Below are 27359 nucleotides of genomic sequence, written 5' to 3'. Positions count from 1 at the left end.
AAACTTATGTGAATTTCAGTCATTTGACATTAGATGTTAAACAAAGTATATAGAGTCATGAGGTCAATAATTCATATTCCTGAACAAAACTCTTTCTACTTTTGTGCAAAATAAAGGAAGATTACTTAAATACCGATTCAACCTCACATGCATCATACCACCATGCAAGTGGAATTGGCAATGTCACGATCACCAGCAAATAATGTGTTGCACTGCACCTGACAAATTCTTTGCAATGGAAACAGCCCTTGAAAAGTTCAAAGTTCAAAGGTCAAAACAAACATGAGCTGCCCAGTCAATATTATTTGCCAGAATGTGACAATTTCATGTCATTCAGCATTTTTATTTCTTTTGCTCCAACTACATGTATGTACTTGTAATGGCGCACTTGATCACAACAACCTTTCTTCCTTCCTGTCATTGCAGCTCGTTGAAGCAACAAAGCATCTTTTCTTGTCTCATGAGGGCAGCATTTTATTGTAGCTTTGTTGTTGCCGTTTGCCAAACTATCTTTCAGTTTCTTGAATTGTGCATTTATATGTGTACCCACTTTGGTAAATTTCTTTTTCATGTACCTGATCTAATTTGCATTTTATTTTCTACAGAGAGATGGCACGTGCTAAGAAGCCGATCAATTTGCTTGTCACCTGTTCTAAAATATTATTTTTCTTTACTGACATTGTAAGTCAGGAAAAGACAGTAATTCTGTTAAAAGAATTCACAAGAAGTGCCTTTCAATTTCACTTTGTAGCTGTTTAGCCATTTTTTTTTCTTCTGGAATGCTTTATCAGTGTTATGTATGGAATAATGTAATTCTCCAGAAGGGACCTGAAATGGATTCATTTTGTACTTACACGGAAATAAGACTTATTCAGATATTAACATTTAAAAAAACAAATTATTGGTGAAAGGATGTGTGCTAATCAGAGATTTCCAGCTACTTGTGAAGGATTCTTTCCAAGTAAGCTTGTGAAGTGATGGAAATGTATCTTTTTTTAAACTTTAATTCCAAACTTACTATTGGATTCTAGAAAACTTTGAGATAAGAAATTTCAGTTGATAAGCAGGAATACTATTCCTATAAGAAATTAATTTGTATCATCCTTAGCCTTTAAAAAAATGTACCAAATTCTGCACGAATTGAATGCGGAGTTCATGTTGTCATGGAAAATACAGTTTCAGGTCCTCTCTTGTGATGCGTTCTGCTTAAGGTATTCCAACCTTGCACCCAACTTCTGCTATGTATCTTTATAATCTCTGTTGCTTCCTCTCTCCTCCTTGTGACAGTCCTCCCGTCGCTCTCGCATAGCTCCCGCCATGTGTCGTTGCTACGAAATGGTCCAAGTCTGGTAAAAACAAAGAACGCATGGCCATTGATCCTCCGCTCGCACGCATGCATATACCCGACTTTCAAAATGTATATTGATGTGTTAGGGTCAGATCCTAGGTTGATGTTTTCTCTGTGCTTTATCATGATTTCTCACAACATCGAAAGGGTGAAATTAGGCCTGTCTACATCAGCTCGAGATTGCCAAATATCCCGCTATTTTAACTATCCCGGTTGCAAATTATCCAGCTAATGTGCGTCTTCATCAGCCCGCAGTTGCAGTTAGCAGGATATTTGGTCGAGATAATCATCCCAAGATATCTTGGGCTATATTGCAAAATATCCCGCTATTTGCGTCTTCAAAATATCTCTAGCTCGAGGTTGAGTGTCGAGCTGATGAAGGCGCGATTTGTAACTCTGGGCTTATTTTTCAAATCAAAAATAGCAAGCTATTTGGCAATCTTGAGCTGATGAAGGCAGGCCTATTGAGTCTTGTGTTGTGGGGGGTGATGACGGGTTGCTGACGATACATTCCGTGTGAGATGATTGAATGGCTTGCCTGCCATACGCTGTCTAACCTGTGTGATATGAGGATGCTAGTATATTTTGCATGGGTTATTTATGTGCATCCGGTATTATAGCATGTTGCCTGACGCTGAATGTAACCATTCGTTGCTTTCACAGAAAGCATGGATTTTCAATCACAGAGTCATTAATTTGTTTAGTATACAGTGCTTCTTAAGCTCTTTCTTTTCTTTAAGTTGCAGTCTGTGTGGATACTTAAGACGTAATAAGAAGTTACTGAAAATGTACTGTTCAGTGTGTAGGGTTTACATGTAACTTGTAAGTGACAAATTGTCCTGCTGTTGTATTTTAGTCAGAGTGTGCATGTGAACACACATCTTTTTTGTTACCAAAGTGATGATGTTGTGTAGTATCACTATGAACATGACAGACAAAGAAAGAGGACAAAATATACAGTAGGTAAAAATGTGTAGAACAGGTGTCACATGCATATTCACCTGTTCTACACATTTTTTACATAATAGCAGTGAAGGGATGGTCCTTTGTCTTCCACAGCAATTGTTGAGGGTAGAATGAGGAACTGTATATTTTGTCCTCGTTCTTTGTCCGTCATGTTCATAGTGTATGAGATGACATATCAAACCAAGTATTGACATTCACATTGCATTAATAATTCAGTACTAAACTGCCAGCGTGGTAGGTGTACACATACCTGTAGCTACCTGAGAGACATAGTTACATCACCGGAAGTTGCTTCTCATTGGTCAGGCATTTCACGAAGCTCCAAAATAGTTCCCTCTCATAGAGATTGTACATGGGAGAGAACTATGTGGAGCAACATGATTTAACCTCAGACCCATCTCACGTATGCGTGGATGCGTGTGTCACAACTTTCTCTCTCAATACGCTGTGGGTGTACATGAAAACATGAAACAAAATTCCAGCCAAACACACAATTAATTTCCCAGTAGTTGGCATTCATGGTTCACATATATCCAAAACATGTACATGTATTAACAAGGCAACACCATTTATATCATTTCTAATAGACACATTGTAGTCCAAACTTCATAATGACTCTGATAGATAGCATACATCATACGGTATACAAATATTGACTGCTCATGAGGATGATGGTGGGAATTATCACTCCCAAGGTGGTGTTCATACCGGCCCTTCTATCACGGAAAAAAAAAAATTACAATGTTTAATAGTGACGTTGTGATGCTTGCACCATAGTGTGCAAACTATTTCAACACTCCCACAATCTTCCGATGTAGGCATCCTAAACAAGAAGAAATCACAACCGAGAGAGACTGATCTCACTAGATCATACAGTGTAGTATAGTGAAACCTGTCTATAAAGACCATCCAAGGGAGACAAGAAAAGTGGTCTTTATAGGCAGGTGGTCTTTATGTACAGGTTCCTTTAGTGCATGTTTCAATGAGAAACCATTTTCAAGGGAAACAAAAAAAATGTGGTCTTTGTAGACAGGTGGTCACTAAAGCAGGTTTGACTGTATAACAAGATAACAGGCATGTATCCCATCCATCCATGAATTGTTTCTCAGGTGATTCAGCAGCTATACTCTACTACATCATCAACAGACAAGGTATTTTCGGTCAAGTATCCTTGGTGAGTGCGTAGATCACAACACAAACCTCTTATCATCTTCACTCACTTTGATCTATACAGTGCTGAAACCAGAACCAAGAACCTTCTCCCTCCCACCCCCCCCCCCCCCCAAAAAAAAGGGAAATTGTTTTTTTGATGTCTTGGGAAGCTGCATCATGCAAAATTTTCTGTGTCTATCTGGTTGCAAATGCGCAAAATGAAATGGAAAAAAAAATTGGAAATAAAGTTTGTCTTGTAACTCGTTATTGGCTATAGATTGAAACCCTGTACTGGCCTGGATTTGAGCACTTCCATCCCCTTTAGAAATCTAATAGAACCATTCAAATATATGCAACCTCTTTTAAATCTCTTCACATTATTCATTTGACTTTTTGCGGATCACCACACTATCACAGTATCACACTATAGTTTGCTCTTGCTCATCTTTATATTGCTCAATTCATACATCAACTTTTATCTTTCTTTCTCCCCCCCCCCCCTTTCCACAGGGTTGTTTGTTTTCAAAACAAATTCCATTATGTACAGTATATCCATACATTATATACAAATGATTAAACATATTTACATCAAAAAGCATAACGTTTATACAGAACAATTAAAATTCCATAGTACATTAAGTTTCCATATACCGTTATACCAGATAGAGCACAACATATTTACTTTGATCCTCTTTGTATATAAAGCTACATGCATGTATTTGCAGTGAGACAAATAGCTGTTAGATGTCTAAGTGCGTGTTTCAAAGCCATATACTGGTAGGGTTGTGCTCATAGACTACTCTTCTCTTGCCAGATATATAAGTATTATTGATCTGACTTTCTTTCTATGAATTTCATTCAAAATTTTCACACGATGGCATCACTTCATTTTCATTTTACGCCTATTTTGTGTGTGTGATGTCATGCTATGATAATTCTTTCATCACATCTGCTTTCTACAATGTGTGTTATGCCGAAGGATCCCCCCCCCCCCTTCTTTGATAATGAGCTTAAAGGTAAAGATCAGTTTTGGAAACGCCCCCTTTCAAAAAATGAAATGGAAGCTCTTATTACCAATCATGTGAAAGAATATGTTTTGACTATCAAATTATCAATACATGATGAAACAAATTTTGCCAAGAAACCGCCTACTAATTGATATATTTGGTAATTTATTATATCTATTTGGACCTGATAGATATCGAGCACGTGTCGTGTAGTCCCATATACATCTTTCTGTGTACAGTGCTGGTAACTTTACCAAGACTGGGCCAAATTTCTTATTATTTTGATGATTCCAGAACCTTGCAGTACACACCAATACTTATATGCTAGATGATCAACCTTTTCTGATCGATTCCACAATGTTTCTGTCACAATGCAATCGATTGACCATAATTGGTCTTTATCTCTAATGTCATCTCAAGTTCTGCTCTTGAAATTCTTTTCAAAGAATAAGTTTATATATATATATATATATATATATATATACCAAAAAAGTAAGGTAGAGCCGGTATTTGAAAAATTGCTGTTGAAATCCAATTGCAGTTGCATACTGGAAAGCAACACGAACATAATTCATGTAAACTGTATTATTTGCAAATAGGCCCAGGGGGTGTTTCATAAAGGTCCTAAGTTGAACTTATCTCTAAGTTGGACTTAGCAATTATGGAAAGCCGTTAGCATCTTTGAAAATATTTGTAAACGTTATTTTAAAAGGCATAAAATGTTGATTCATATTTTCTATTATCATGGGAGATTCCATGTGTTTGATGTGGAATTTATTAAAAGTCTAAAATACTTGAATTTCTGCTTTTGAATATATTTTATTTTAAGGCTACAAATGGCTCTCCATAATTTTTTAGTCTAACTTGGAGTTAGGAACTTTAGAATCTTTGTGAAACAACCCCCTGATGTTTACATTTGTCTTTGCTTTCTACTCTGCCATTATGCATTTTCTATGAAGTTTGTCAGGCAGATATCATTCAGTGCTTTATACCATTCCTGTGTGAATTTCACTGGATTCCTTGAGAGATTTATTCTCCACAAGTTCTCTTTCAATAACATCTTGCAATACTGCCATCAAACTTGTTTTCATTGTATGTTTGTGTGGGTGGGGGGGGGGGGGGGTCCTCATGTTGCAACTGCATGAACCTTTTTTAAGTTAGTGTTAAATGCTACGTGAGAATGAGTTCTTCATGCTTCTACATGTATTCCTAGTAGCACCGTACAAGAACAAAGCTAGAAGTTCAAGAACTTGGAAGCTAATTGTTAAATCGGCATGAGTTAATCATCTATTTAGAACAAGAAGGGTGTTTAATCTCTTTATTTACATGTATATCAGATTATGTAACATCCTTCTTTCTCTGAACAGATGATATAGTCATAACTATTTAGGGGTCTTTTTATGCAAATGCATGATACACATTGTGTATTGTGACGGTGTGACCCATAGCTGTCAGTTTTCATTGGTTTCTATTATGTTGCCGTACATATATTTCAGCCGTTTTTTCCCCACAGGTTGTATAGTCATTCATAAGCATTTTGCATTTTGTTTTTCTCAGCTACAAGTATCTTAGAATAACATCTGATTTTTGTAAACCAAACTGAATTTTTTTGCATTGTGTGTTTTTCTCATACTGACATGGGTTTTCACTGTATGCTGATTATGACTTGGGAAATGTTCTATTTCACTCAGTCAGTCAGTGAAAATTTCCAACACCAGGGCCCAGTGAAACAAGGGTTTGCGATCAATTGCATATTTAAACCGAAGATTCTGAGTGGGTAATGTCCAGCCTTTTGAACATTATGTGCATGCAACGATGATCTTGATTGGCCATTGTCATTCTGCAATTGATAGCAAACCTTTGTGCTACAGGGCCCAGGAGGGTGTTTCACAAAGATCCTAAGTAGAACTTAACTCTAAGTTGGACTTAAAAATTATGGACAGCCATTGGAGTCTGAAAAAGAAATATATTCAAAAGCAGAAATTCAAGTATTTTAGACTTTTTATAAATTCCACATCCAGAACATGAAATCTCCTTGATGATAGAAAGTAAGAATGATTTGAATAAACAATTAATGCCTTTCAAAATAACTTTTACAAAATATTTTCAAAGATGCTAATGGCTTTCCATAATTTTTAAGTCCAACTTAGAGATAAGTTCAACTTAGGATCTTTGTGAAACACCCCCCCCCCCCCCCCCTCAGGGCTCAGCACTAAACTGAAATTGCCTGTTGAGAGCCAGAAGGGCATTAGATCTGTGTTAAAGTATGCACATGACTTAGTACCTTTCTGCCTGGCTCACATTTTACAATATAACTGTGCCCAAAGTAAAACAATTGACTTACATACTATTTTGTGAGTCAATTTGTGGCTGAGTGAGCAACCAAATGTTCTTGTTTGACTGTTTTTTTTTGTCGCGCAGAAACGCAGGCAACAACTACTGCTGAGCCCTGTTGCTACTTTAACTGTGTAAAAACAACATTTTCTTTGATTTATGCATTTTATTTGCCAAATTGTCATGACACATTTTTGTTTTCTCTTCAGTTTGCTACCTCTGTTTTCCTTTTGCTGTCACTGAATGTACATGTACTATGATACTGTTAATTTACTTTGATTTTGCTTCTTTTTAGTCTGAATTGAATTTGAATGTTTCTCATGAGCAAAATAATCCATTATTTTTCTTTCCGGTTTTCTCTTTAAAAAAAATTATATTCACAATTGATTTTTTGTTGATATATTTTTGATTGGATTTGAATGGTTCTCATGAGCAACATACATGTAAAATCCATTATTCATCTTTCGTCTTCTCATTCTGTTTAATTTGCAATTTCTATTCACAATTGTTTTTTATTTTTGTTTTTTAGAGAAGAAAAAAAAGTCATAACTAATCCAAGTGTTTGCATGCAAGCAAAAAACTTGCACTTTGGAATGCCAGAGTAATTTTTCTAAACTCTTTGATTTGTGTGCATATCAAGGTTTGATTATTCAGTTTGTTTTGCTTTTGTGCTCTTACTTTTTGTTTTCAATCTTTTTATTTGACTTAAATACTTCAAAGGAATGTACATGTACTTGTAGTAACCACTTTACCACAATTAATTTAACAAATGTTCTCTCTTCTTTATTTTATCTTCCCTTTTATCTCTCTAGTCGTACAAGCCCACGTATTCATTCTACTAAATCTGCTGCTCTTCGGTAGAGGGCTCCCTCGCTCGCTCGTCTCTTTCTTTGTTACCATCCATCCGCCATCTTTATCTCTGTGGCCTTTCTTCTAGACTTTTACGAAGAATGACCGAAAAAGAAAAAAAATGTTGCTTCATTCTCAGGAATTTTGATGGAAAAACAAAACCTCTACAAGAAAATAGACACTATCTTGAGACATTTTTACGTAATTATGGATTGTGTATTTCCTAGGAAATTGTATTCTATTGCCCAAGTGCCTTGTGAAATTTTCTCTTTGGAGATACCATTGACTAGTGTAGGACTGTTTTTAGGTGACGCATTTCACCCCTCTTTAATAATTCCTTTCTTGTAATCAGAGTGTTTTGTATTTATTTTCTTAGCCTGTGTGTGTATATATATATATATATATATATGATTTGACTTTTTAGTATTGCTCATTGTAAATAGAACTTTCTATCTTTTTATGAAATCACATCAATCGTCTGGCTATTCTTAATTTAACGGCTGTGTGTATTCCTATTTTAGCTTCTATTTTCAGCTTATCGTGTATAGAGTTAACAGATTTAAAGAAATATTTTGATTTTCTGATCAGATCTTAATGCATTCCAGGCATAAGTTTCATTGCACTGTTTTAAGATGGCCAGCTGAAATGCTCAAGTGATCGAAATACACGTAGACAGTATATTTTTATTGTTTTTTAATAATTTAGAATCATGTTATTTTCATTTGTTACCATTTTTGTTCTTCTTTTTTTTCCAGCTGTATAAACAGTGAACTTTGACCAATAAAAAAAAATGGAAAGCCTTCATACCAGTCTTTTTCAACAATGGCTCATAAAAGGGAGAAGGATAGTATACAGCATCCTTTTAATATTCAACATACCTCAGTCTTGTGAAGATGGGTAACTTGATGTGATGTGAATAGCACTGAATACAGTGTGATTGAAGCTCAGTTTTCATGTATCCAACTGCCTTCATCAAAAAGAGAAACTGTTTACTGTTGGAATTTAAAAACTTTGTTAAAAAGGAGAAAATAATTGGAAAATATTTGAAGCTTTGGTATGGAGGTTGTTTCATTATTACATTGACAAGTTATATTACAACATTCCATTACGAATACTGATAGAGAGAGAACATGGTCTGCTGAGAGCCCGCCAGCCAGCCAGAAAGACTTTAAATCATTTCCTTGGGCATGGAGCTAACGTCCTTATTGCTCTCGGGAGATGCCTCAAAGAATAGTGTGTGTTTTAGTGTGTGTTTCAGATACCTAGAGAAGATTGCCTGACATTTCAGTAGACACATATAGAGAGGGGTGTGTGTTTTTTTAAATCACATTTTAGACACAAATTTTGCATGGTTTGGACCCACATATAGATTTAGCCTATTGCTATTATACATGTATGTGCTGTAGTATGTAACTTGCAACAAGCACATTGCATTAGAAATTTCCATGGTTGAAAATTCAAATGTAGGCTGTAGTATAACCTTCTTCTAAGAGTTATTCTCTCAGCTGAGTTTATTTACAATAAATGGTAATTTGTGATATGTATTCAATATCTTATGTTTCTTGCCAAAGACATAGAAGCAAGTTATTTTAGCAGATTTGTCCTCATTTTGAAGATTTTTTGTTCTGCTTTCTTGAATCATTGGCTCTCTTATTACTTGTGATAGCTTTTAACTTGTGTGAACCATGTATAAAGTGGAAACTAAATTATCTACAGTGTGCGCATCTGAATAATGTCAGCAAGATGTGGAAATACGGTTGAAATTCTAAAATCAGAGAAGAGATGGAGAGACAACGTACCGGTACCTCTTGTTCGCGATCAATTGAAATAATATAGATCTGAGTGCCTTTGATCTTCTGGAATCATTCCATGTGTTTTTTAGGCAGGTTTTTTTTTTTAGGATGCCTCAATAACCTGCCAGTGTTTTTTAACGAAACAAAGAGGTGTAAAGCTGTATGTTGCGGTATTTGGAGACACACACTGTTTGCACAATGACCATGTTTTAAATGCATGCTGATGAAGATATTTGAAACATGAGACCACATTCAGTTTATTTATGACTTGATGAGTGGTGACCAAATGTGTTTTCTTTGACTGAAATAGTGGAGGACACACTTCAGGGCTTGTTTGTGTGAAACACACCAGAAATCTTTCTTTAATTCCATTCAAAAAGCCAGGGAATTTGGTGTTGTGTCCCTTTTGGATATACACTCTATTATGAGATCATAGCCAATTTTTACATACAGTTTGAAACTGTCCTTTTTAGAAAACAAATATTTTTACTACTTGGACTGGAACCGTTCATGTACTTTTTTCTGGCCACAAAATATACTCACAGTAATCCCTGGTGTTTTATTCAACTTCAAAGTAAGTCTAATTTTGAGAGTTTAATCATTGTTAGGCAGTATAGAAAAGAATGTCCATCCATGTAGCAGCTTTAGCAGACTATGCACAGAATATACATATCATAATCAGTCAAAATATTGCACTTTGTTCAAGTAGAGTTTATAGTGTCCTATTCTGTATCATTCTTGGAAATATTTTTATAACATATAAAGGTCTACTCTGAAGGGGAATCAAAAACATGTAGAAACTTGCAGAACATGAAATAATAGAATTTTATGGGTTCATCCAGTATTGATGTACAATAATTGTGCTCATAATTTTTGTTTTGTCCACATACATGTATGGTATTACAAAAAAGGACCAGATAATGTTATTCAATTTTGTTGCTGTATTCTTTTTTGTAAGACTTGCTTTTAGCAAAACCGGTTACATTGCTTGTATTCTGCTCTTGATGGCTTTTTTTTTTATTGAAATGTATGTTGTTGCTGGTTAAAACTTTTGTTTTGATATGGTACTAGTTTTATTGAATGTTCATTGTTTGTGGTATTTACTGGCTCTGCTACGGTCAAGAGAGGAGAAGTTTCTGGGTAAGATCAAAATAGCTTTGTCTTGCCCATTTGTATTGATAATAACATCGAGTGGGTAATAACTACAATTAATAGCATGATTCTTCACTGGTTTTTATTTCAATTGACGTGATGACTTCTCTTTTATTTCACCTTCTATTCAGGAATTCAAGAATTGCTCATTGTTTTCAAATTCTCAACTTTGTTTTCAAAGTTTGTAAAAAACCTTTTATCCCTTCTGTAGTTCAACTATTTCATATGATCGATCCTTTTTTATTCTACCTGATTTAATCTTACCTGCAATTCTGCATTGTAGTTTGCATGTGACAATTTTTCACTTCTCTCTTGTGTATTCGTGTACTATGTTCAATTGAGTAAATACTTTACCGGTCGGTATACATGTAGATCATGATTGCAATGCCAAAGAATATTTAGATGTATTGTTATTTTCTCTTTTTTTTCACAGAGAGTTCAATATCATGCTATCTCTTACTACAATGTTCATTTGTGTATTATTTCTATTTCAGCATCATTTTACTACATTTACGAAGCTTAGTTTGCAGTGTAAATTGATATCTAGCACCTGTATTGTGCTTACAATGGCATCAACTTAAAATATATCTCATTACCACAATTATGTATCTTAACTATTTCTTAACAATCAATAATCTTTGTTATATTACACAGGAAAAAATTTGTTATAGTAAAAAGAAATTTGTTTACCATTGCCTCTAGAAAGTATGATTTAATTTAATATACCGGTAGCGGATGAAAATAATTTTGGCAAGAGCTATACAATAAAAGTGCAGCAGGATTTCCTCAAATGTTCATATCACGTTATGTAAGGTTGACTTGAAATTTAGTGTTTAGCAATTCCTTTGTTTTTCTGAAATCCTTTGGTTTTCTTGAAATATACATAAAGTATTTTTAAAAATTGTGCGAAACTCCCTTAAACGAGACCAAATGGGAAATTCCACTTTGAGTATGGATTATGGACCATTGACTATTGCATCATTATGCTATCCTATATGTATTGAGTACATTCAACACAATCACAATTACTTTCCAAAAATCTACCTATGGCATATTTCAATAGCCTTGTGCGTCACCTATTGAAATTTGCAATCATTACAATGGCATGTTCGGTAATCCAAAAATTTATTTTGATTGGATATACAATAGGGTATTGAAATTGCCCTTAAGTTGATTTTTGGGGAAATAGTTACGATCGTGTTTTCCTTCTAACCCCCCCCCCCCCCCCCCCCCCCCCCCCCTCCTGCAAGCTATAAGCAGTAGAATCCATTGGGAATTCAGAAAGTTTGCTTGGCTTTTTCTCATTTGCTGTGAAGGAAAGCAAAAAAGGAAGAAAAAGATGCTCATAGAAGTTTGAATGCAATTAATAGAATTGTGCTTCCTCATAGAATATAATTGCAAAGGCTTTCAAGAAGTTGACTCGGTGATGATAGCTCTGTGCGTAATTTTTTTAAACGTGTCAACATTGCAATGACTTATTACACAGTCAGAATATTATGTTGATAGGAGATTCAGTAGGCTATTGAGAATGCCAGTGATTTGATTTCTCGAAAGTCTGCGCAAATACCCATATTGAATTTGCAGTGTTGGTTTGCGACAGGAAGTTAGAGAGCCATTTAATTTGGGGAACAATTATTGCCAAGATCATTCCATGATTGTAATTAATAATGATATGATTTTACTGATCAAAATTTCATTTTTCGTGTGTACTATTCCTACTTTAATAATATATTAGATTAAGCAGTTTCTTGAAAAGTATATTTTTTTTTTAACAGTACATTGTTTTATTTCTATTGGAATTGTTTGAGATTATGTAACAGGATGGTTATTAAGTGCTTAGAGGAAAAAGGAATTTATGGCGTAAAAACTTTGTTCAATAATGAAAACAGGTGTGGGAGGTGGAGATACTTCTGTTATCAATGCCAACATGTCTGTTGAGAGCCAGAAGGCTGTTAATTCATATACTTTTACTTGCATTTAACATCTTTCTAGCTCTCAATGCATGATTCTAAAAACATTTTATGTATAGTTTGTTTTTTTAAGTTCACATACCAGTATGAATATGTTTATCGTATATTTTTATTTTGGCTTTGTGTGGTGTTTTATCTTGTTTTTAAAGGACTTACGTAACGCTGGGTGGTTTTTAATTAAAGTGCTTTGTAAATCTATGCTTTATTTGATTGCAAATTGTTATCTGTCTATTAATAGGATGTAGCAAAATGATCACAAAAGACATGGTTATTTTTGTACCATTAAAATTGAAACGCCTATATTATGTGTATATAAACAGATGAATTAGTCTTAAGTGAAGAGCAAATTGTTTTTGTGATTGGATGTTATTGTTATGGATGACTGAGATATGTTTCAAATAATGTGTTGTTTTCTGTAGAATATTGAAGGAAACATGCAAGCTCTATTCCAAACATGTTATCACAAAGAACAGTGATTTTTTGCAATTGTATATGATATTTGAGACTGATTGTGAATATCACTCTTGCTATTAAACAAAGCTCTTGTTATTGCATATTAATCAGAGTTATCTTTGTTTTTCTTTCTCATCTGATATGTCGTTTTTGTTTGTCTGTTTTGTTTTGTCTATGTCTTTTTATTTATGTTTACACTTTGTCTTCTGGTGGGGTTGGTGGTTTTTGTTGTTGTTGGTAGTGGTGGTGATGTGAGTGATGATGTCCGCAGTGCTGTTGGTGGTGGTAGTGGCTGTATTGGCAATGGTGGTTGTGGTGGAAATGATGGTGTTGTTGGCGGTGGTGGTGGTGGTGGCAGTATTGGTAATGGTGGTTGTGGAAATGATAGTGTTGTTGTTGTTGGTGGTGGTGGTGGTGATGTGAGTGATGATGTCTGCAGTGCTGTTGGTGGTGGTAGTAAGTGTATTAGTAATGGTGGTTTGTGGTGGAAATGATGGTGTTGTTTGTGGTGGTGGTGGTTGGTGGTGGTGGTGGCAGTATTAGTAATGGTGGTTGTGGTGGAAATGATAGTGATGTTGTTGGTGGTGGTGGTGATGTGAGTGATGATGTCCGCAGTGCTGGTGGTGGTGGTGGTGGCAGTATTGGTAATGGTGGTTGTGGTGTAAATGATGGTGTTGTTGGTGGTGGTGGTGGTGGTTGCAGTGTTGGAGAAAGTGGTGGTTGTAATGTTGGTAGTGGTTGTGTCGCATATTTCTGTTGCTAGAAAGAGATTGGGAAATCAGGATTACATAAGTTGGTAACTTGAAGTCCATTTTTATGCCTTTGGCAAGTAATATGAACAAAATTATATAGGGAAAACAATATACCACATAGATTTACTAACCTTCATAGGCACATAAAGAAAACTTCAATTTAAGAAGCAGAATGTTAGGAATCCAAAAGAACACAACATAAAGGACATGAAGAATTTTTTTTTTTTAAGAATGAGAAAAAGAAATATACAAATTGAAGAATTAGTTGCAAAAGACAAATATATTTTGATCATATATCTTATCTTTCATATATATAGAGGTGTAGTTTTTTTTTTTTGGGGGGGGGGGGGGGGGGGTGGGGGGGATAAAAAATATTTTAAGAGCTAAATATCTTCTTTCTCTTCCTTCTCTTCCTTCTCTTCTTCTTCTTCTTCTTCTTCTTCTTCTTCTTCTTCTTCTTCTTCTTCTTCTTCTTCTTCTTCTTCTTCTTCTTCTTCTTCTTCTTCTTCTTCTTCTTCTTCTTCTTCTTCTTCTTCTTCTTCTTCTTCTTCTTCTTCTTCTTCTTCTTCTTCTTCTTCTTCTTCTTCTTCTTCTTCTTCTTCTTCTTCTTCTTCTTCTTCTTCTTCTTCTTCTTCTTCTTCTTCTTCTTCTTCTTCTTCTTCTTTCTCCTCCTCCTCCTCCTCCTCCTCCTCCTCTTCTTCTCCTTCTTCTCCTCCTCCTTCTCCTCCTCCTCCTCCTTCTCCTCCTCCTCCTTCTTTTCCTTCTTCTCCTTCTCCTCCTCCTCCTCCTCCTTCTCCTCCTTCTCCTCCTTCTCCTACCCCTTCTTCTTCTATTATTTTTTTGGTCACATACATATCCCTCTGCAAAATATAGCTGCCTACCCTTTTCTTATAGTGGAAGTGTCTTCACACGCAAAATGGCCACTGATTAGAACGAGCAGTAGGCAAAGCACCTGATTTTGAGTAGAAATATCTCTATTCCAGGAAGTCTCCCTTAAATGTTTCTGTAAGAAATGTTCTCATCTTGTGCCACTTTATCGAAGCCAGAAGTCTATTTTTTAGTGTAATTCGGGAAAAACAAGCAAGAGGAGCGGCAATCGGCTTATCGGTACGTATCATTCATTGATTCGCACACAGTATTCCATAGGTTGTAGACGAAGAGATTCTACATATTGTAAACACACTGCTCGCCTTCTCCGCGAGTTGCACTACACAGCCTGTGCAGTGTCAGGTCATTGTGCATAAAGTCAATCGTAAATTGTCATGCAATTCCAATCACTTATTGACATCGTTCTAATCATTAATTGATACTTCATACTTGAGTGATGATATTGCTTACAAAGCTTACAGGTGAAGAGAACTGATCAGCTGCATTTTTTCCCGGTAATTTTAATGATGTGATTTATTAATAATAATATTTCAATCCTTATTAACTCAGGATTCAGGGACAGGGGATCATTTCTGTTGCTTTCTTTTTTTCATGGTTTTATTTTCTTTAATGAAATTGATATTTTATCGGGTAGATCAAGGACTGCCTATTTTCAGTTCATAAACTGTTTTAACTTGAGTTAGGCAGATATAAGTTGGATCTATTAATTAACCAATGAAAAGGGGGAATACCTTTGAGTAGGTCTAGAATCTAGAATCCGAGATTGAGGATTGTCCGCATAAACGAGGTTATCCTCGTAAACGCACACAAATCGGGTCCTTAAAAAAAAGTTTTTTTTCTTTCTTTGGCGCTCTGCGCGTGAAGGGTTCCTGATCCGCGCGCTAGCAATGCGAAAAAACAGATTCCTCATAATAAAATACCACCAGTTCACAGTCTACTTTTATGGGCTCTCCGTCTTCCCGAGGATTTAGCGCTCATAGCGTGAAAGTCTCTGTACAAAGTCAATGTGAAGTGCATTGAGAAAATCATTGCGGAATCCGTTTTTCGCATCGCCAACACGTGGATTAGAAATAAGAACCATCCTTGAAAGTGTGGACGATCCTTATTTTTGAGGACCAGCGCCCCTACTGAAAAGTTTTGTCATCTTGGGGATACAACAAACAGTGGTGGTGGATGTGAGATTGCGGTGGCTAGAAGATGCAGATTGGGGTGGATGAAGTTAAATGGAAGTACAGGGCCGTAGCCAGAGTTTGATGTTGGGCACATACATGTAATTGATCGACGTCGTGGGGAGGTGTCTAAAAAAGTTCAACTGATCTTGGAAATCTTTTGGGGGGGGATGTGCCCCCCGTGCCCCCCCCCCCCCCCCTCCCAAAGAAACTGCAATTACTCGAAATTTCTGCAATTTTTTTCCAGGGTGTGATTTATTTCCTTCAACAATGTCTGCAAACACTGATACATCTGTTGGACCAGGTCCAGATGCACCACGACAGGACCAGCAACCCTCGTCATCCAACACTCCAGAATCCAATCCTCAAATTGGCAATCAGCAACAACAGGCACAACAGGAGAGCCCGCCACCACCTCCTCAACAAACCGCCGCACCACAAGTCGATGCGGAGCAGGCGTTGCCCAACATCCCAGCCGCACAGAACGCAAACAACGCCCGAGCCAACAACAATAACAACAACAACCCTCTTCTCAACGTGAGGGATCGTCTCTTTCATGCTCTCTTCTTCAAGATTGCTATCACTTATGCCCGAGCGTTCCCTCCATCTATTCGAAGATTCTTTGAATTTGCTATCCTCCTCAAGGTATAGTAAGATAAATTAACATGCTCTTATGAGTCAGTAAAATTCAAGAGTATCACAATACAAAACTTAAGACAAATAAATGTCAGAGCCTTAATTGTAACAATGATCAAAGATAGATGTATAGCAGGGATGCAGGCAGCCACAAAAGAAATTCAATTTCAAACCTCTATTTACAAAAAATGAGAGGCAAGTGTGTCAATCCTTTTTGCTATTCGGTATTCAAGATCTTTAGAGGTAACAATGTAAGCTTTAATACCATGAAAACTAGGGGATTTGTTCTGAAATTTGCAATTATAGACCTGATATTTAAGCATAGGAAACAAACATGTTAGGAATCTATCAATTTATCATAACCAAACATATTTTCAAATATCAAAGCATTAATGACTTCATTCTCCTTCTAATTAATATCCTTCATATTACCCAAATGTTATAATTTATTATTTCCATTATCGTTCATGACCAAAGTCTCATGGAATTTACATTATGAAGATTTTATGTTGATCCTGTTGGGATTTGTTTTAAATATATAACTGCGGACAGTTTAATTGACAGCAATCCAACAATTCTGATGTTTAACTTTTATCCCTAAAACAGGCCTTGACAGCCCTATTTGTCCTTGCGTACATTCACCGAACATTCTCTCGTTCACCAATCAACTGCCTGGCGGAGTATCGTGACAAGTGGCCACGTGATGGTATCCTTAGAGTGGAAATCGTGAGGAATCGCAGCGATGAAAGTCCCATCTACGAAGTCTCGTATGGGAGAAGAAAATTGGGTATGTGAATTTAAAGTTGCCATTTGTCTAAGCCTTCTAGTGTGGTAATGTTGTACTTTAAATTATTCAAATATGTTGGGGGAAAACATGGCAAGGTTTTGAGCAACATAAGGGGTAGAGTGATAAAAGTAATGTCCAAGTTTTTATGTACACTGTACATGTATGTTAATTTTTGTTTGTTTTGTTACAATTACTCAATAAGAACGACATTACCTATCTATCCAGCTAGAAGACATGTTCAAAAGAATGTTGTGTACTACATGTAGCAAAAGTGAAAAATAGAGCTTTCTTATTATTTTCATTCCAATGTACAAAAATATTGTAATAGTTATATTCAATGAAAAGGGTCTTTTCTCCTGAAGCACTCATATATTGCAAATACCTGTACTGCTAGAAATAGTTCCCAACTTTGACCAAGTTTTGACCAAGTTTGAATGCCCTATGTTTGTGTAGTCCCATGTAACTTATCTATGTAGATTATTTTTATTGTAAGTGATATGCAACATATTAAAGATAAAGTTGAGTTATGGTCATGCGATTGCATTGTAAAAGAAACGGTGTGTAATCGATCAGAGAAGGTTGATCATCTAGCATATAATTTTTGGTGTGTACTGCAAGGTTCTGGAAACATCAAAATGATAAGAAATTTGGCCCAGTCTTGGTAAAGTTACAAGCACTGTACACAGAAATATGTAAATGGGACTCCATGAACATGTGGCATAAAAATCTGTCCCGATTTTTACGCTGTTACACGTCATATTTAGAATATGAAGGCATTTGAAGAACCATGCTTTTCAGGGAACATGTTTTATCTGATGTTCTTCCATACTTCCATACTTCCCAGAACTCAACCTTCTCTTTAAGTCAATATGTTACAAATTTGCATGTTTGAATTTTGTTTATGGATCACCCGTGGTAATATTCTTTTTTAACTCGCCCATTACAGGAGGCATGACAAAGATTGAAGACGACGAGACGCAGTATGCCAATATGACCATGATGCCGCCTTACTGGGAATACCCGGACATTTTAAAAGCAGAGGACGCGCTGCGGAGGCGGGAGGAAGAGAGCGCAAACACCGTCCAGACGTCGTTCTTTAACGGTCTCTCGTGGCAGACGACGAACATCACCATCGATCTGCCCTCCACGCAGAAGCTCGATAAGAATATGCAGCCGTTCCGGGAGACAGTGTCAGAGTTTGAAATGTTTACAAGAGCAGGTAACTTCATGTTACTTTTCCTTTCTTGATAATAACACAATTATACTAAGAATATGACACCAATCCAACAAAAGATTGAAAATTAAGTGACAATACCCGTAATGGCCAAGAGTTTGTCAGTTTAGAGTCAGTTTGGAGTTGATTTAGCAGTGTGATTGAGGTACTAGCCTTTACATGCTTTCTTGTCCTACAGTATGTAATTGAAAGCTCTGATTTTGAAACAATACTAGAACTATCCACATGACTGCGAGAAATTAATATATGTCATCTTACTGAAAATTAAAACTCTTTATTCTTCTCCTTACATGACAGTTAGGCCTACAGTATTAGATACTTTTCCAAAAGCTTTTAAAAAAAAATCTGGTATACATGAATTTTGTACTCATTCTTTTTATAAATAAAACTTCTAATGCTTTGAAGTAGGTCTTGATACAGAAACTTCATTTGTTAGAGGTATCCTGGAGTTTCAGCTAATCCCATCTTTACAAATTTCCTGGACAAGTTTTATCTACTTGTGTGGACATACATGTAATAAGCCAAGTGATTTTCCTAACAGTTTTGTGCTGTCTGATGCTTTGAGATCCTGTCCTTTCTTATATATACTTAATGTCTTTTTTTTCTTCTTTGTATGCAGTTTGGCCTGTGGATGAGTACATCATGGAGTATTCATTGGAATATGGTTTCCTGAGGCTATCATCCGGTACAAGGGAGAGACTAGGAATACCTGTTATGGTCATTCAACTAGGTAAGACTCGTTGAAAAGAACTCATCCTCAGATCACCTTGGATAATTGTTATAGTATTTGAATAGAGATAGAATGATATTGCTTTTCCCTCTTTAAAGGTAGTATGTCCCATTTGCAGGCCAAAAAAATGAAAAGGTTAAATTCCAATGGCATTTAAAAGCTAATTCTAATTTAGAACTTCTGTCAGAAAGAAAGGGCTTTGAAAATGTCTTTTTGTTAGAAAATAACGATGATTAGTTGTCAAATCGACATAAGTGATTGCGATCACTTAGGTAAATAGTCTGATTTCAGACCCTTGTACCAAATGGTCATATAGTTTGTGCTGTACAAAGACTCAATCAGTTTAATTTTGGCCATTACGAGAAGTGGGTTATTGATGTAGACAAATGCCCATGTACCTTTACAGCTCATTTATGTATGTTATTACCAAAAAAAAAGAAGTCAGTCAGTCACTCAATAGTGTCTGACAGGGAAGTCTAGAAAGTAAACAGGTTTCCTTGCACAATTTTAATACTAGAACACTGCTAACGTTTAAATTTTACAGATAGGACATAGTATCTTAAATAAGCCATCATTTTGTTATTTGGTCAGATAGATAGATGTCATTGTGTATGTCATGTAATGTATTTATTTCTCAGGGACACAAATATGCTTTCTGTCGTGCAAACAGCTTCATGAGGTTATGCCAATACATGAAAGTTTATTTGACTACGTGTAGCAAATATTTTGATTATCATAAATTGATTCATTACTTTTACTTGTCATTTTTAATGTTGTTTTTCTTTGATTCGATTTGAAATTACAATCATGCAGTTTTTATGTATGAATGACAATATTTTATTAAGTAATGAATTGAAAGGAAACAAGAGTTATATGCTTCAATATTTTAATGGAATAACATCAGAAAATCTCTTTGTTGATAATTCTAGTGTATAGATAACCACATTTTCTGAAGTTTATGCTGTTTTGCTCAACATGGAATCTTAATGTCTTATAAAATCTTTGTTGACAATTCTTAGACCCCACACAAGACGATTGCTTTGGTGATTCGCTGAGTCGATTCCTCTTGGATGAATTCCTTGGTTACGATGATATTCTGATGTCCAGTGTTAAGAGCTTGGCAGAGTATGAAGACAATAAAGGTATGTTCAAAATGATTGTTTGCAAAGCAGACACAAGGGTCTGATAATTCCTGTAGTCAAATGCTTCTTTTCAGATCCCCAAGGCTTTAAATACTTTGTGGCAAGTTAGTAAACAGGTCCCATAAGTGAAAGCAGTTAAATTAAAAATTTTAGATCTAAAATAAATTCCTATGCTCAGCTTGTTAGCTATCAATGGCTTTCAGGCCATCATTAATCATTTTAAAATTGTGATCTTGCAGAGTGACCATAAATGAAATATAGTTTATTTATGTTGGTTAATTCAAGTTTCTTTCTCAAGTTATTTTTTATTTAAGAATTTTTAGGACCTTGTTTTACTCCTCTAGCTAAATAGCAGTTTCTTATTTGCACAACTTTCAGTTTAAAATATTTAAAAAATATCTCACCATCTCTAGCTTCTTCTCCTTTTTAAACATTTTTGTTTCAGGTTACCTGCGCAATGTTGTGACTGGAGAGCACTACCGCTTTGTGAGCATGTGGATGGCTCGTTCCTCGTACATCGCTGCCGGGTTTATCATGCTCATCTTCACCATCTCCATCTCTATGCTGCTAAGATACTCTCATCACCAGATCTTCGTCTTCATCGGTGAGTAGAACCACAATTTGGAATTTTCACAATTTAGATACATAGTAAACTATTGATCTAATTCTGCTTGTTTATGTTTTCATTTCCCTGAGCTCCACCCGATGGCTGCTTAGTTACATTTGATGTAGGGGATTCGGATTGAAATGTCTTTGGTCTGTATGCTTGGGCCTTATGTTAACATTTGGGAAATAATGCGGTCCAGACATACACTTTCACGTATCCTAGGCATCTGTCAAATATTGAACCCTAGCTCCAACTAATTTGTGATTTATAACTGATTTTTTTTTTTTTTTTTTTTTTTTTTGTACAGTGGATCTTCTTCAGATGCTAGAGATGAATACAACAATTGCCTTCCCAGCTGCTCCTCTCCTCACTGTCATCCTAGCTTTAGTTGGTAAGTAGGGATACCTCATGCAAACCTTTCTTCCCAAAACATGCTATTGAATTCTTGACCTGACTAAATCTCTGGTCATAACCACAGACCTGTCATATCAGTGTCGCCACGTGCAAACTGTATTAATCACTCACGTCGTGGACAAAAACATACCCCAAAGTTGTAAATTCTGTTATAATTAGAGATTTTTTAATGATATTTCCAAAATCTTCTGCGTGGATTTTATTGCAATACGTTGTCATAAACAATTACAAGAGTTCAAAGGTTTGACAAAAGGCAGACTGAAAAGAAAATGGCAGATATCTAAGGGATTTATGCGTGGCATTGTAAGTGTTCACCCCTCCATGTTCTTATACAATACTGGGATTTGGATTCAGGTAATTGCCTGTTGTAAGTATTAGTCCCTCCTGGTAACAGAAGAAGCTTCAGTCATTATGTCACAGGAAATAAAATCTAATTGATTACCTCCCTTACATTGGATTGTTCCTACTGATTTGGCTTAAAGAGAAGGTTGAGTTCTGGGAAGACTGAGGTGAAAAATAATTTGTGAGCGTTATCATTGCCTTATGCGAGTGTGGAAGAACATCAGATAAAAAATGTTCCCTGAAAAGCATGGCTCTTCAAATGCCTTAATATTCTAAATATGGCATGTATCATAAAAATCGGGATGCAATTTTATGCCAAATGTGTGTGTAGTCCCATATACATCTTTCTGTGTACAGTGCTTGTAACTTTACCAAGACTGGGCCAAATTCTTATCATTTTAATGATTCCAGAACCTTGCAGTGCACACCAATAATTATATGCTAGATGATCAACCTTTTCTGATCGATTCCACAACGTTTCTTTCACAATGCAATCGTATGACCAGAACTCAACTTTATCTTTAAGTACAGAATATACAACCCCGCATTATATACATAGTGAATCAGGGTTTTAGTGAGGGTTAGGGCTAGGAATTATGGATACGATAGGCCCAAGGGTCAAGATGGGGTGTTCTTACATAGTACATGGAGTGTTATTACATAGTACATTGTAACTTGTGGCTCTTGTTTAGTTGTTGTTCCTTTGATATACAGTTAGCAAATAAATTATTCATACACCTTGTAAATATGATGTGTGATTTTTTTCTTCTTTTTGTTGAATTAGGGCCTTCAATGAATACTTGTAGACCGAATAAAAAAAGGCAGACATTCAGGGGATTTATGCTAGGCAGTTTGAGCTTTCACCCCCTTCTTATTTTCATTCCCTTCATATATTCATACAATACTGCGCGTACTTAGGCTGAGACTAGTAAACTGTTTATGTTTGGTCTGTCCTATTGTATGGAGCAGAAACGTGGACAATAAACAATGCCATGGAAAATAGAATAACATCTTTTGAAATGTGGATCTACAGAAGAATGATGAAAATATCCTGGAAACGAATGAAAACCAACAAAGAGATATTGCACATGGCAGGGCGTAAACAAATTGCACTAGTAGGATTAGTTAAGGAGAGAAAAATCAAATACTTTGGTCACGTTAAAAGGCACCAAAGCCTCTTAAAGGATGTATTGGAAGGAAGAGTGGAAGGAAGTAGACCTAGAGGGAGACCCAGAATCAACTGGGAAGAGAATGTCGAGAACTGGAGTGGACTAAAACTGCAGGAGTGCACCAGAATGGCAGAAGATAGAGTGAAATGGAAAGATGTTGCAACCAACCTCCGAAACCGGGAGAAGATACTCAGATAGATAGATAGACTGTGTGATTGTGTATGAGGCCTGGAAGCGATCATGTCAGAGTTCTGTATATTGTATATCCTCTTGTATGAAATATAATTAAATTGATCACTTCCTTTCCACTAATTGTGTATCAGGTATGGAAGCGATCATGTCCGAGTTCTTCAATGATACGACCACAGCCTTCTACATCATTCTCATTGTATGGGTGGCTGACCAGTATGATGCCATCTGTTGTCATACTCAGATCACCAAGCGCCACTGGCTAAGGTAAAATCCGATGGCAAGATTCCAGTCCGTCTATTTCTCACTCGTTGTGTTTAGACTTTGAATATTTGTAGATCATGTACAGTCAAAATTGTGTTTAAAGGCACATAAAAATGAAGTCTCATGGGGAATTTGACACCGTTCTGGGGTTCACTAAATAATAGGTGTTATCAATCACCAGATTAGCCTTCAATGTTATGACCAAGTAGATTTATGTTATTCACTGTCTTTTCCCCATATTGGTAAAGTTCTTATCTCACATTTGCACCATCCAAAGACTCTTCTCGAGACGAGAGGTAATTTGTTGAGTGGACTACGAGTTTGCTGTGTGCAGACTTGTATACACCTATTAATGGTACTTCCCCCAAGTCTGGTGTCGGTGAATTATGACCTTCTGCTCATGGAAGCTGCTGAACCACCCACTTTAAGTTCCAGTATTCATAGTTCCAAGTAAATATATTATGCATCAATGTGTTGTATACTGAAAGATATACTTGAGTTCTAGTATAAAAAGGAAAATGAATTCTCACAGAATCAAACAAAACTTACACTGAATGTTCAAGGTTACAAATAAATGTTATTTGCGAAACAATTTTGGTTTAAAATGTGAACTGGATGAGTAATGAGCATAGAAAGATAAGGAAATCAAGGTAGGTAACCCCGACACAATTTGTGTAGTCCCATACACATCTTTCTATGTACAGTGCTTGTTACTTTACCAAGACTGGGCCAAATTTATTATGATTTTGATGACTCCAGAACCTTGCAGTGCACACCAATACTTACATGCTCAACTTTTTCTGATCCATTCCACACCTTTTCTTTCATGCAACCACATGACCAGAACTCACCTTTATCGTTAAAATACATTTTAAGCCTTTTCAGTTCTCACTCTTTTTATTTAGAGTTTGGTCATATGTAGATCATAAACAGTCAAAATTATATTTTAGTGCCAGTATTCAATCCTTGCCATTTATTTACCTTGTCTGTGCTGTTCTATTATTCCTTTCCAGATTTTTCTACCTATACCATTTTGCATTTTATGCATACCATTATCGCTTCAATGGGCAGTATAGTGGCTTGGCACTCATTACATCTTGGCTTTTTATTCAGGTAACTTGTTTTTTTGTGTTATTATTATGGATAGCATCTATAGAATAACTGCGATAAAAGAAATGATTTAAAAACTTATGGTATCTGCTTAAGGGATTGTGATGACAGCACTTAAAACGTTATGGTTCCAGCGACTAGTTATAAAATGATAAATTGAAATTTTAAAATACAAAGCTTATAGAATTTGTTCTGTGCTGAGTATGTTGGAATACCTGTTGATACCTTGTCATGTGTCTGCTCCATGTTTTTCTTGTTAATTTTTATGATGAATAGTAAATTATCACCTTTTGATTTCTGTTGCATGAGATTGACCTGTGATATTAAAGTTAAACAGATGAAATTTTCAAGAATACCTGCATCCTATATTCAAACTATGATTTGAATCAGAATTTAGAATAGGTCATTGTTTACATGAAGTATCATAAGAATAGTAATAGATTAAAAACTTTGTGGAATTTTACTAAATTTGTTATTTTTTGTGCATTTTCCAGCACTCCATGATCTATTTCTTTCATCACTACGAGTTACCTGCCATCTTACAGCAAGCCAGGCTACAAGTGTTACTGCAACGCAACCAGCACGGTGGCATGCATCCACGCATCAACATCAACATCAACCTTGGAGAGAATGCACCGCAACAACAGCAACCACAACCAGGCACCACTGACGGAGGGGAGGCCAACAACCAAGGAGGGGGTAACGCAACACCAAATGGCACGCCAAATCAACAGCAGCAGCAACAAGCTGCGCAACCTGTACCTGTTGCTGTCGCTGCTGTACAACGTCCAGTGTGGCGGCAACGTCGCACGCTATTCAGCATGTACCTTGGGGCGCTACTAAATCGGCGGCAAGGAACGGCCAATGCTGGGGTTAGCCAGCAAACTGGGGTAGCTACCACTACAGCAGAAACATCAACCACAAACTCAGCAACTCATGCAACAACAAATACAGACGATAGTCTAAATGGGGAATCCCCCGGTAGCAGAGCTGCTACAAACCTTAGTAACTCCAATCAAAGCAAAGCCTCACAAGGAGAAACTGAAATTGGCAACACTTCGTTGTTGCAAAACCCTCAACTAGAAACGAGTAATCCCGTTTCATCATCGAATACGAGCCAATCAGACTCTAGTAGACTTGATACGTCGAAAGGAAGCAGTACGTTACCGTTGTGTGAAAACCTTTTACCTACAACTCAACCTTTGCCAAGTAATGCGCTTCAGGATTCTATGTTATTGCAAAGTATATCACAAGCATCTAGTGCTGCAGCCATGAAATCTAGTGTTGAAGAACACTGATAGTACTCCAAGGTGCATATAAAGCCAGTCCCAATGGAAACAACGTGGGATTAGGTTGTAGAATAGGTAGATCATATTCTGCTGCAGAAAACCTCAGTGAAACCAATACTGCTCTTTGCCAAGGTACTATTTTTAGGATAAAGTTTAGTACTGTTCATGCAATTGGGAAAACAGAAATAGATAGATGTGACTATAATGGCTTGAAAGTCCAAACATTGAAGCTCTTTGTTGTCATATTTTGAACTTAAAGGCACAAGAAGATCAATAATTTTCAGGGGACATTTCAACTGTGATATTTTTTCCAAACTGACATACAATGAATATTTGCCAAGCTGGCTTTTGTGTGTAAAAACATAAAATACCTGAAAGTCCTAAGAAGTCTTTTATATAGGCAAAGGTCATGTTGTTTTTCAATTGGAATAATATTAGTTTCTTAAAATTATCACTCTATATATACATGTATGATTCATCATATATATCCAGTTTTCTTTTAGAATGACTTTTAACACAAAGAAAAGTTCAAAAGAGTCAACTAAAACTAGAACCTTTATATACAGGGTATTTTAGTGACGTCTCTACCACTGCTATGTTGTATTTTCAATAGTTCCATTTTTCGGTTCCTGTACCCAAGCATCATCATGCTTGGGTCATGCAGTTAGTGGTGCATTGTGGGACATGGCTGTTGACACATCGGGACATTGTGAGCAGCAGATGGCAGTATACTTAGATCTGAAGAAGTGTCAGTGTAATACCCTGCCTTCAGCAGTATTTAGAGTTGACCAGTATGTTTAAAAGTATTGGTTAATCTGAGGTTTTCTGCAGTATAAACTCTATTGATAATTTAGGTATGAAATGGGAATGTAAATATATATCTAACCAGTCAAATTACGTTTCTTTGAAATGAAACTTTGATGATTTGAAATAATTTGTTTGTTATTGAAAGATGCATTTATTCTATAGTGAGAAGAAACAGATTCATGAACTCTACTGTGTTCATATGCTTAAAATCTAGGATGTCTGATTACGATGGTGAAACCGGGGATTTAAATGTTGAAATATTGTAATAAACATTGAATTATATCAATGCATTACACAGATTTATTGTTCAAAAGAAAACAAATGCACCAAATCGTCATTATGCTTGTCATTGTGGTAACGGGCTGTAATGCATTTAATACAGAGATGATGTATTTGTTCAAAAGAGAACAAATGCACTAAACTTCATTATGCCTATCATTGTAGTAACGAGCTGTACTTTCAGCATGAAATAATACCTTTAAAAAATGCCAAGCAGTACCGGTATGTCAAAAGTAAAAATGCGTGGAGGCATTTAGCTTTCCTATTCAGTGTTTGATATATTTCATTTATTTGTCTTGAAACGCTATATTGATTAAGGCTGTGCACAACAGTGTAATGAGGTACCCGAGTACACTCCCATGCTTACAAGCGAATACTCGAGTATTCGGACGCCATGTTTTGTTTTGTTTTTAATTTGATTTTTTTTTTTTTTAAATTGTTTTTTTTTTTTTTTTTTTTTTTTGCCACCACCATACATACCACTGGAGCAGTATCCCAGTTCTGTCGCCGAAAACGCATGCAATTTT

At 36.1% G+C, this 27359-nt stretch overlaps 2 protein-coding genes across 8 annotated transcripts in view; both read left to right on the top strand.

Annotated features, from left to right (window-relative positions):
- LOC115918471 (dual specificity protein phosphatase CDC14AB-like) overlaps nucleotides 1-10615 on the top strand; it is a 66821-nt gene extending 56206 nt beyond the window's left edge. For 4 of the 7 annotated variants that reach the window (XM_030980111.1, XM_030980106.1, XM_030980093.1 and 1 more), the window contains 2 exons: nucleotides 3424-3488; nucleotides 7620-10615. In XM_030980111.1, coding sequence (XP_030835971.1) covers nucleotides 3424-3488; nucleotides 7620-7668 — 114 coding nt within the window. In that variant the 3' untranslated portion in view covers nucleotides 7669-10615. Of the gene's footprint in view, nucleotides 1-1287; nucleotides 1350-3423; nucleotides 3489-7619 lie in introns of all 7 variants that reach the window. The other 3 variants (XM_030980129.1, XM_030980124.1, XM_030980099.1) reach the window with 2 other exon arrangements.
- Nucleotides 10616-14672: 4057 nt separating this feature from the next.
- LOC115918470 (membralin-like) lies at nucleotides 14673-26866 on the top strand. Its single transcript, XM_030980086.1, has 11 exons — nucleotides 14673-14883; nucleotides 16081-16478; nucleotides 17076-17256; nucleotides 18203-18475; nucleotides 19110-19220; nucleotides 20240-20362; nucleotides 20808-20966; nucleotides 21277-21360; nucleotides 23218-23350; nucleotides 24361-24460; nucleotides 24952-26866. The coding sequence occupies exons 2-11, from the start codon at nucleotides 16104-16106 to the stop codon at nucleotides 25753-25755; spliced, it is 2343 nt and encodes a 780-aa protein (XP_030835946.1). The 5' UTR covers nucleotides 14673-14883; nucleotides 16081-16103; the 3' UTR covers nucleotides 25756-26866.
- The last annotated feature ends 493 nt before the right edge of the window (nucleotides 26867-27359 follow it).

This window comes from Strongylocentrotus purpuratus, unplaced genomic scaffold (genome assembly GCF_000002235.5).
Source record: "Strongylocentrotus purpuratus isolate Spur 01 unplaced genomic scaffold, Spur_5.0 spur5_contig_817, whole genome shotgun sequence".
NCBI classification, from domain to species: Eukaryota; Metazoa; Echinodermata; class Echinoidea; order Camarodonta; family Strongylocentrotidae; genus Strongylocentrotus; species Strongylocentrotus purpuratus.
This window is presented reverse-complemented; position numbering and strand designations above follow the sequence as displayed.

What these genes read in the sequence shown, in the direction of transcription:
- LOC115918470 (XM_030980086.1), top strand. Translation starts at nt 16,104, where the DNA reads ATGTCTGCAAACACTGATACATCTGTTGGACCAGGTCCAGATGCACCA. An exon ending in AGAGTATGAAGACAATAAAG is followed by an intron (nt 20,363 to 20,807) that starts GTATGTTCAAAA and finishes TTTTTGTTTCAG; the next exon opens with GTTACCTGCGCAATGTTGTG. An exon ending in CCAGATCTTCGTCTTCATCG is followed by an intron (nt 20,967 to 21,276) that starts GTGAGTAGAACC and finishes TTTTTTGTACAG; the next exon opens with TGGATCTTCTTCAGATGCTA.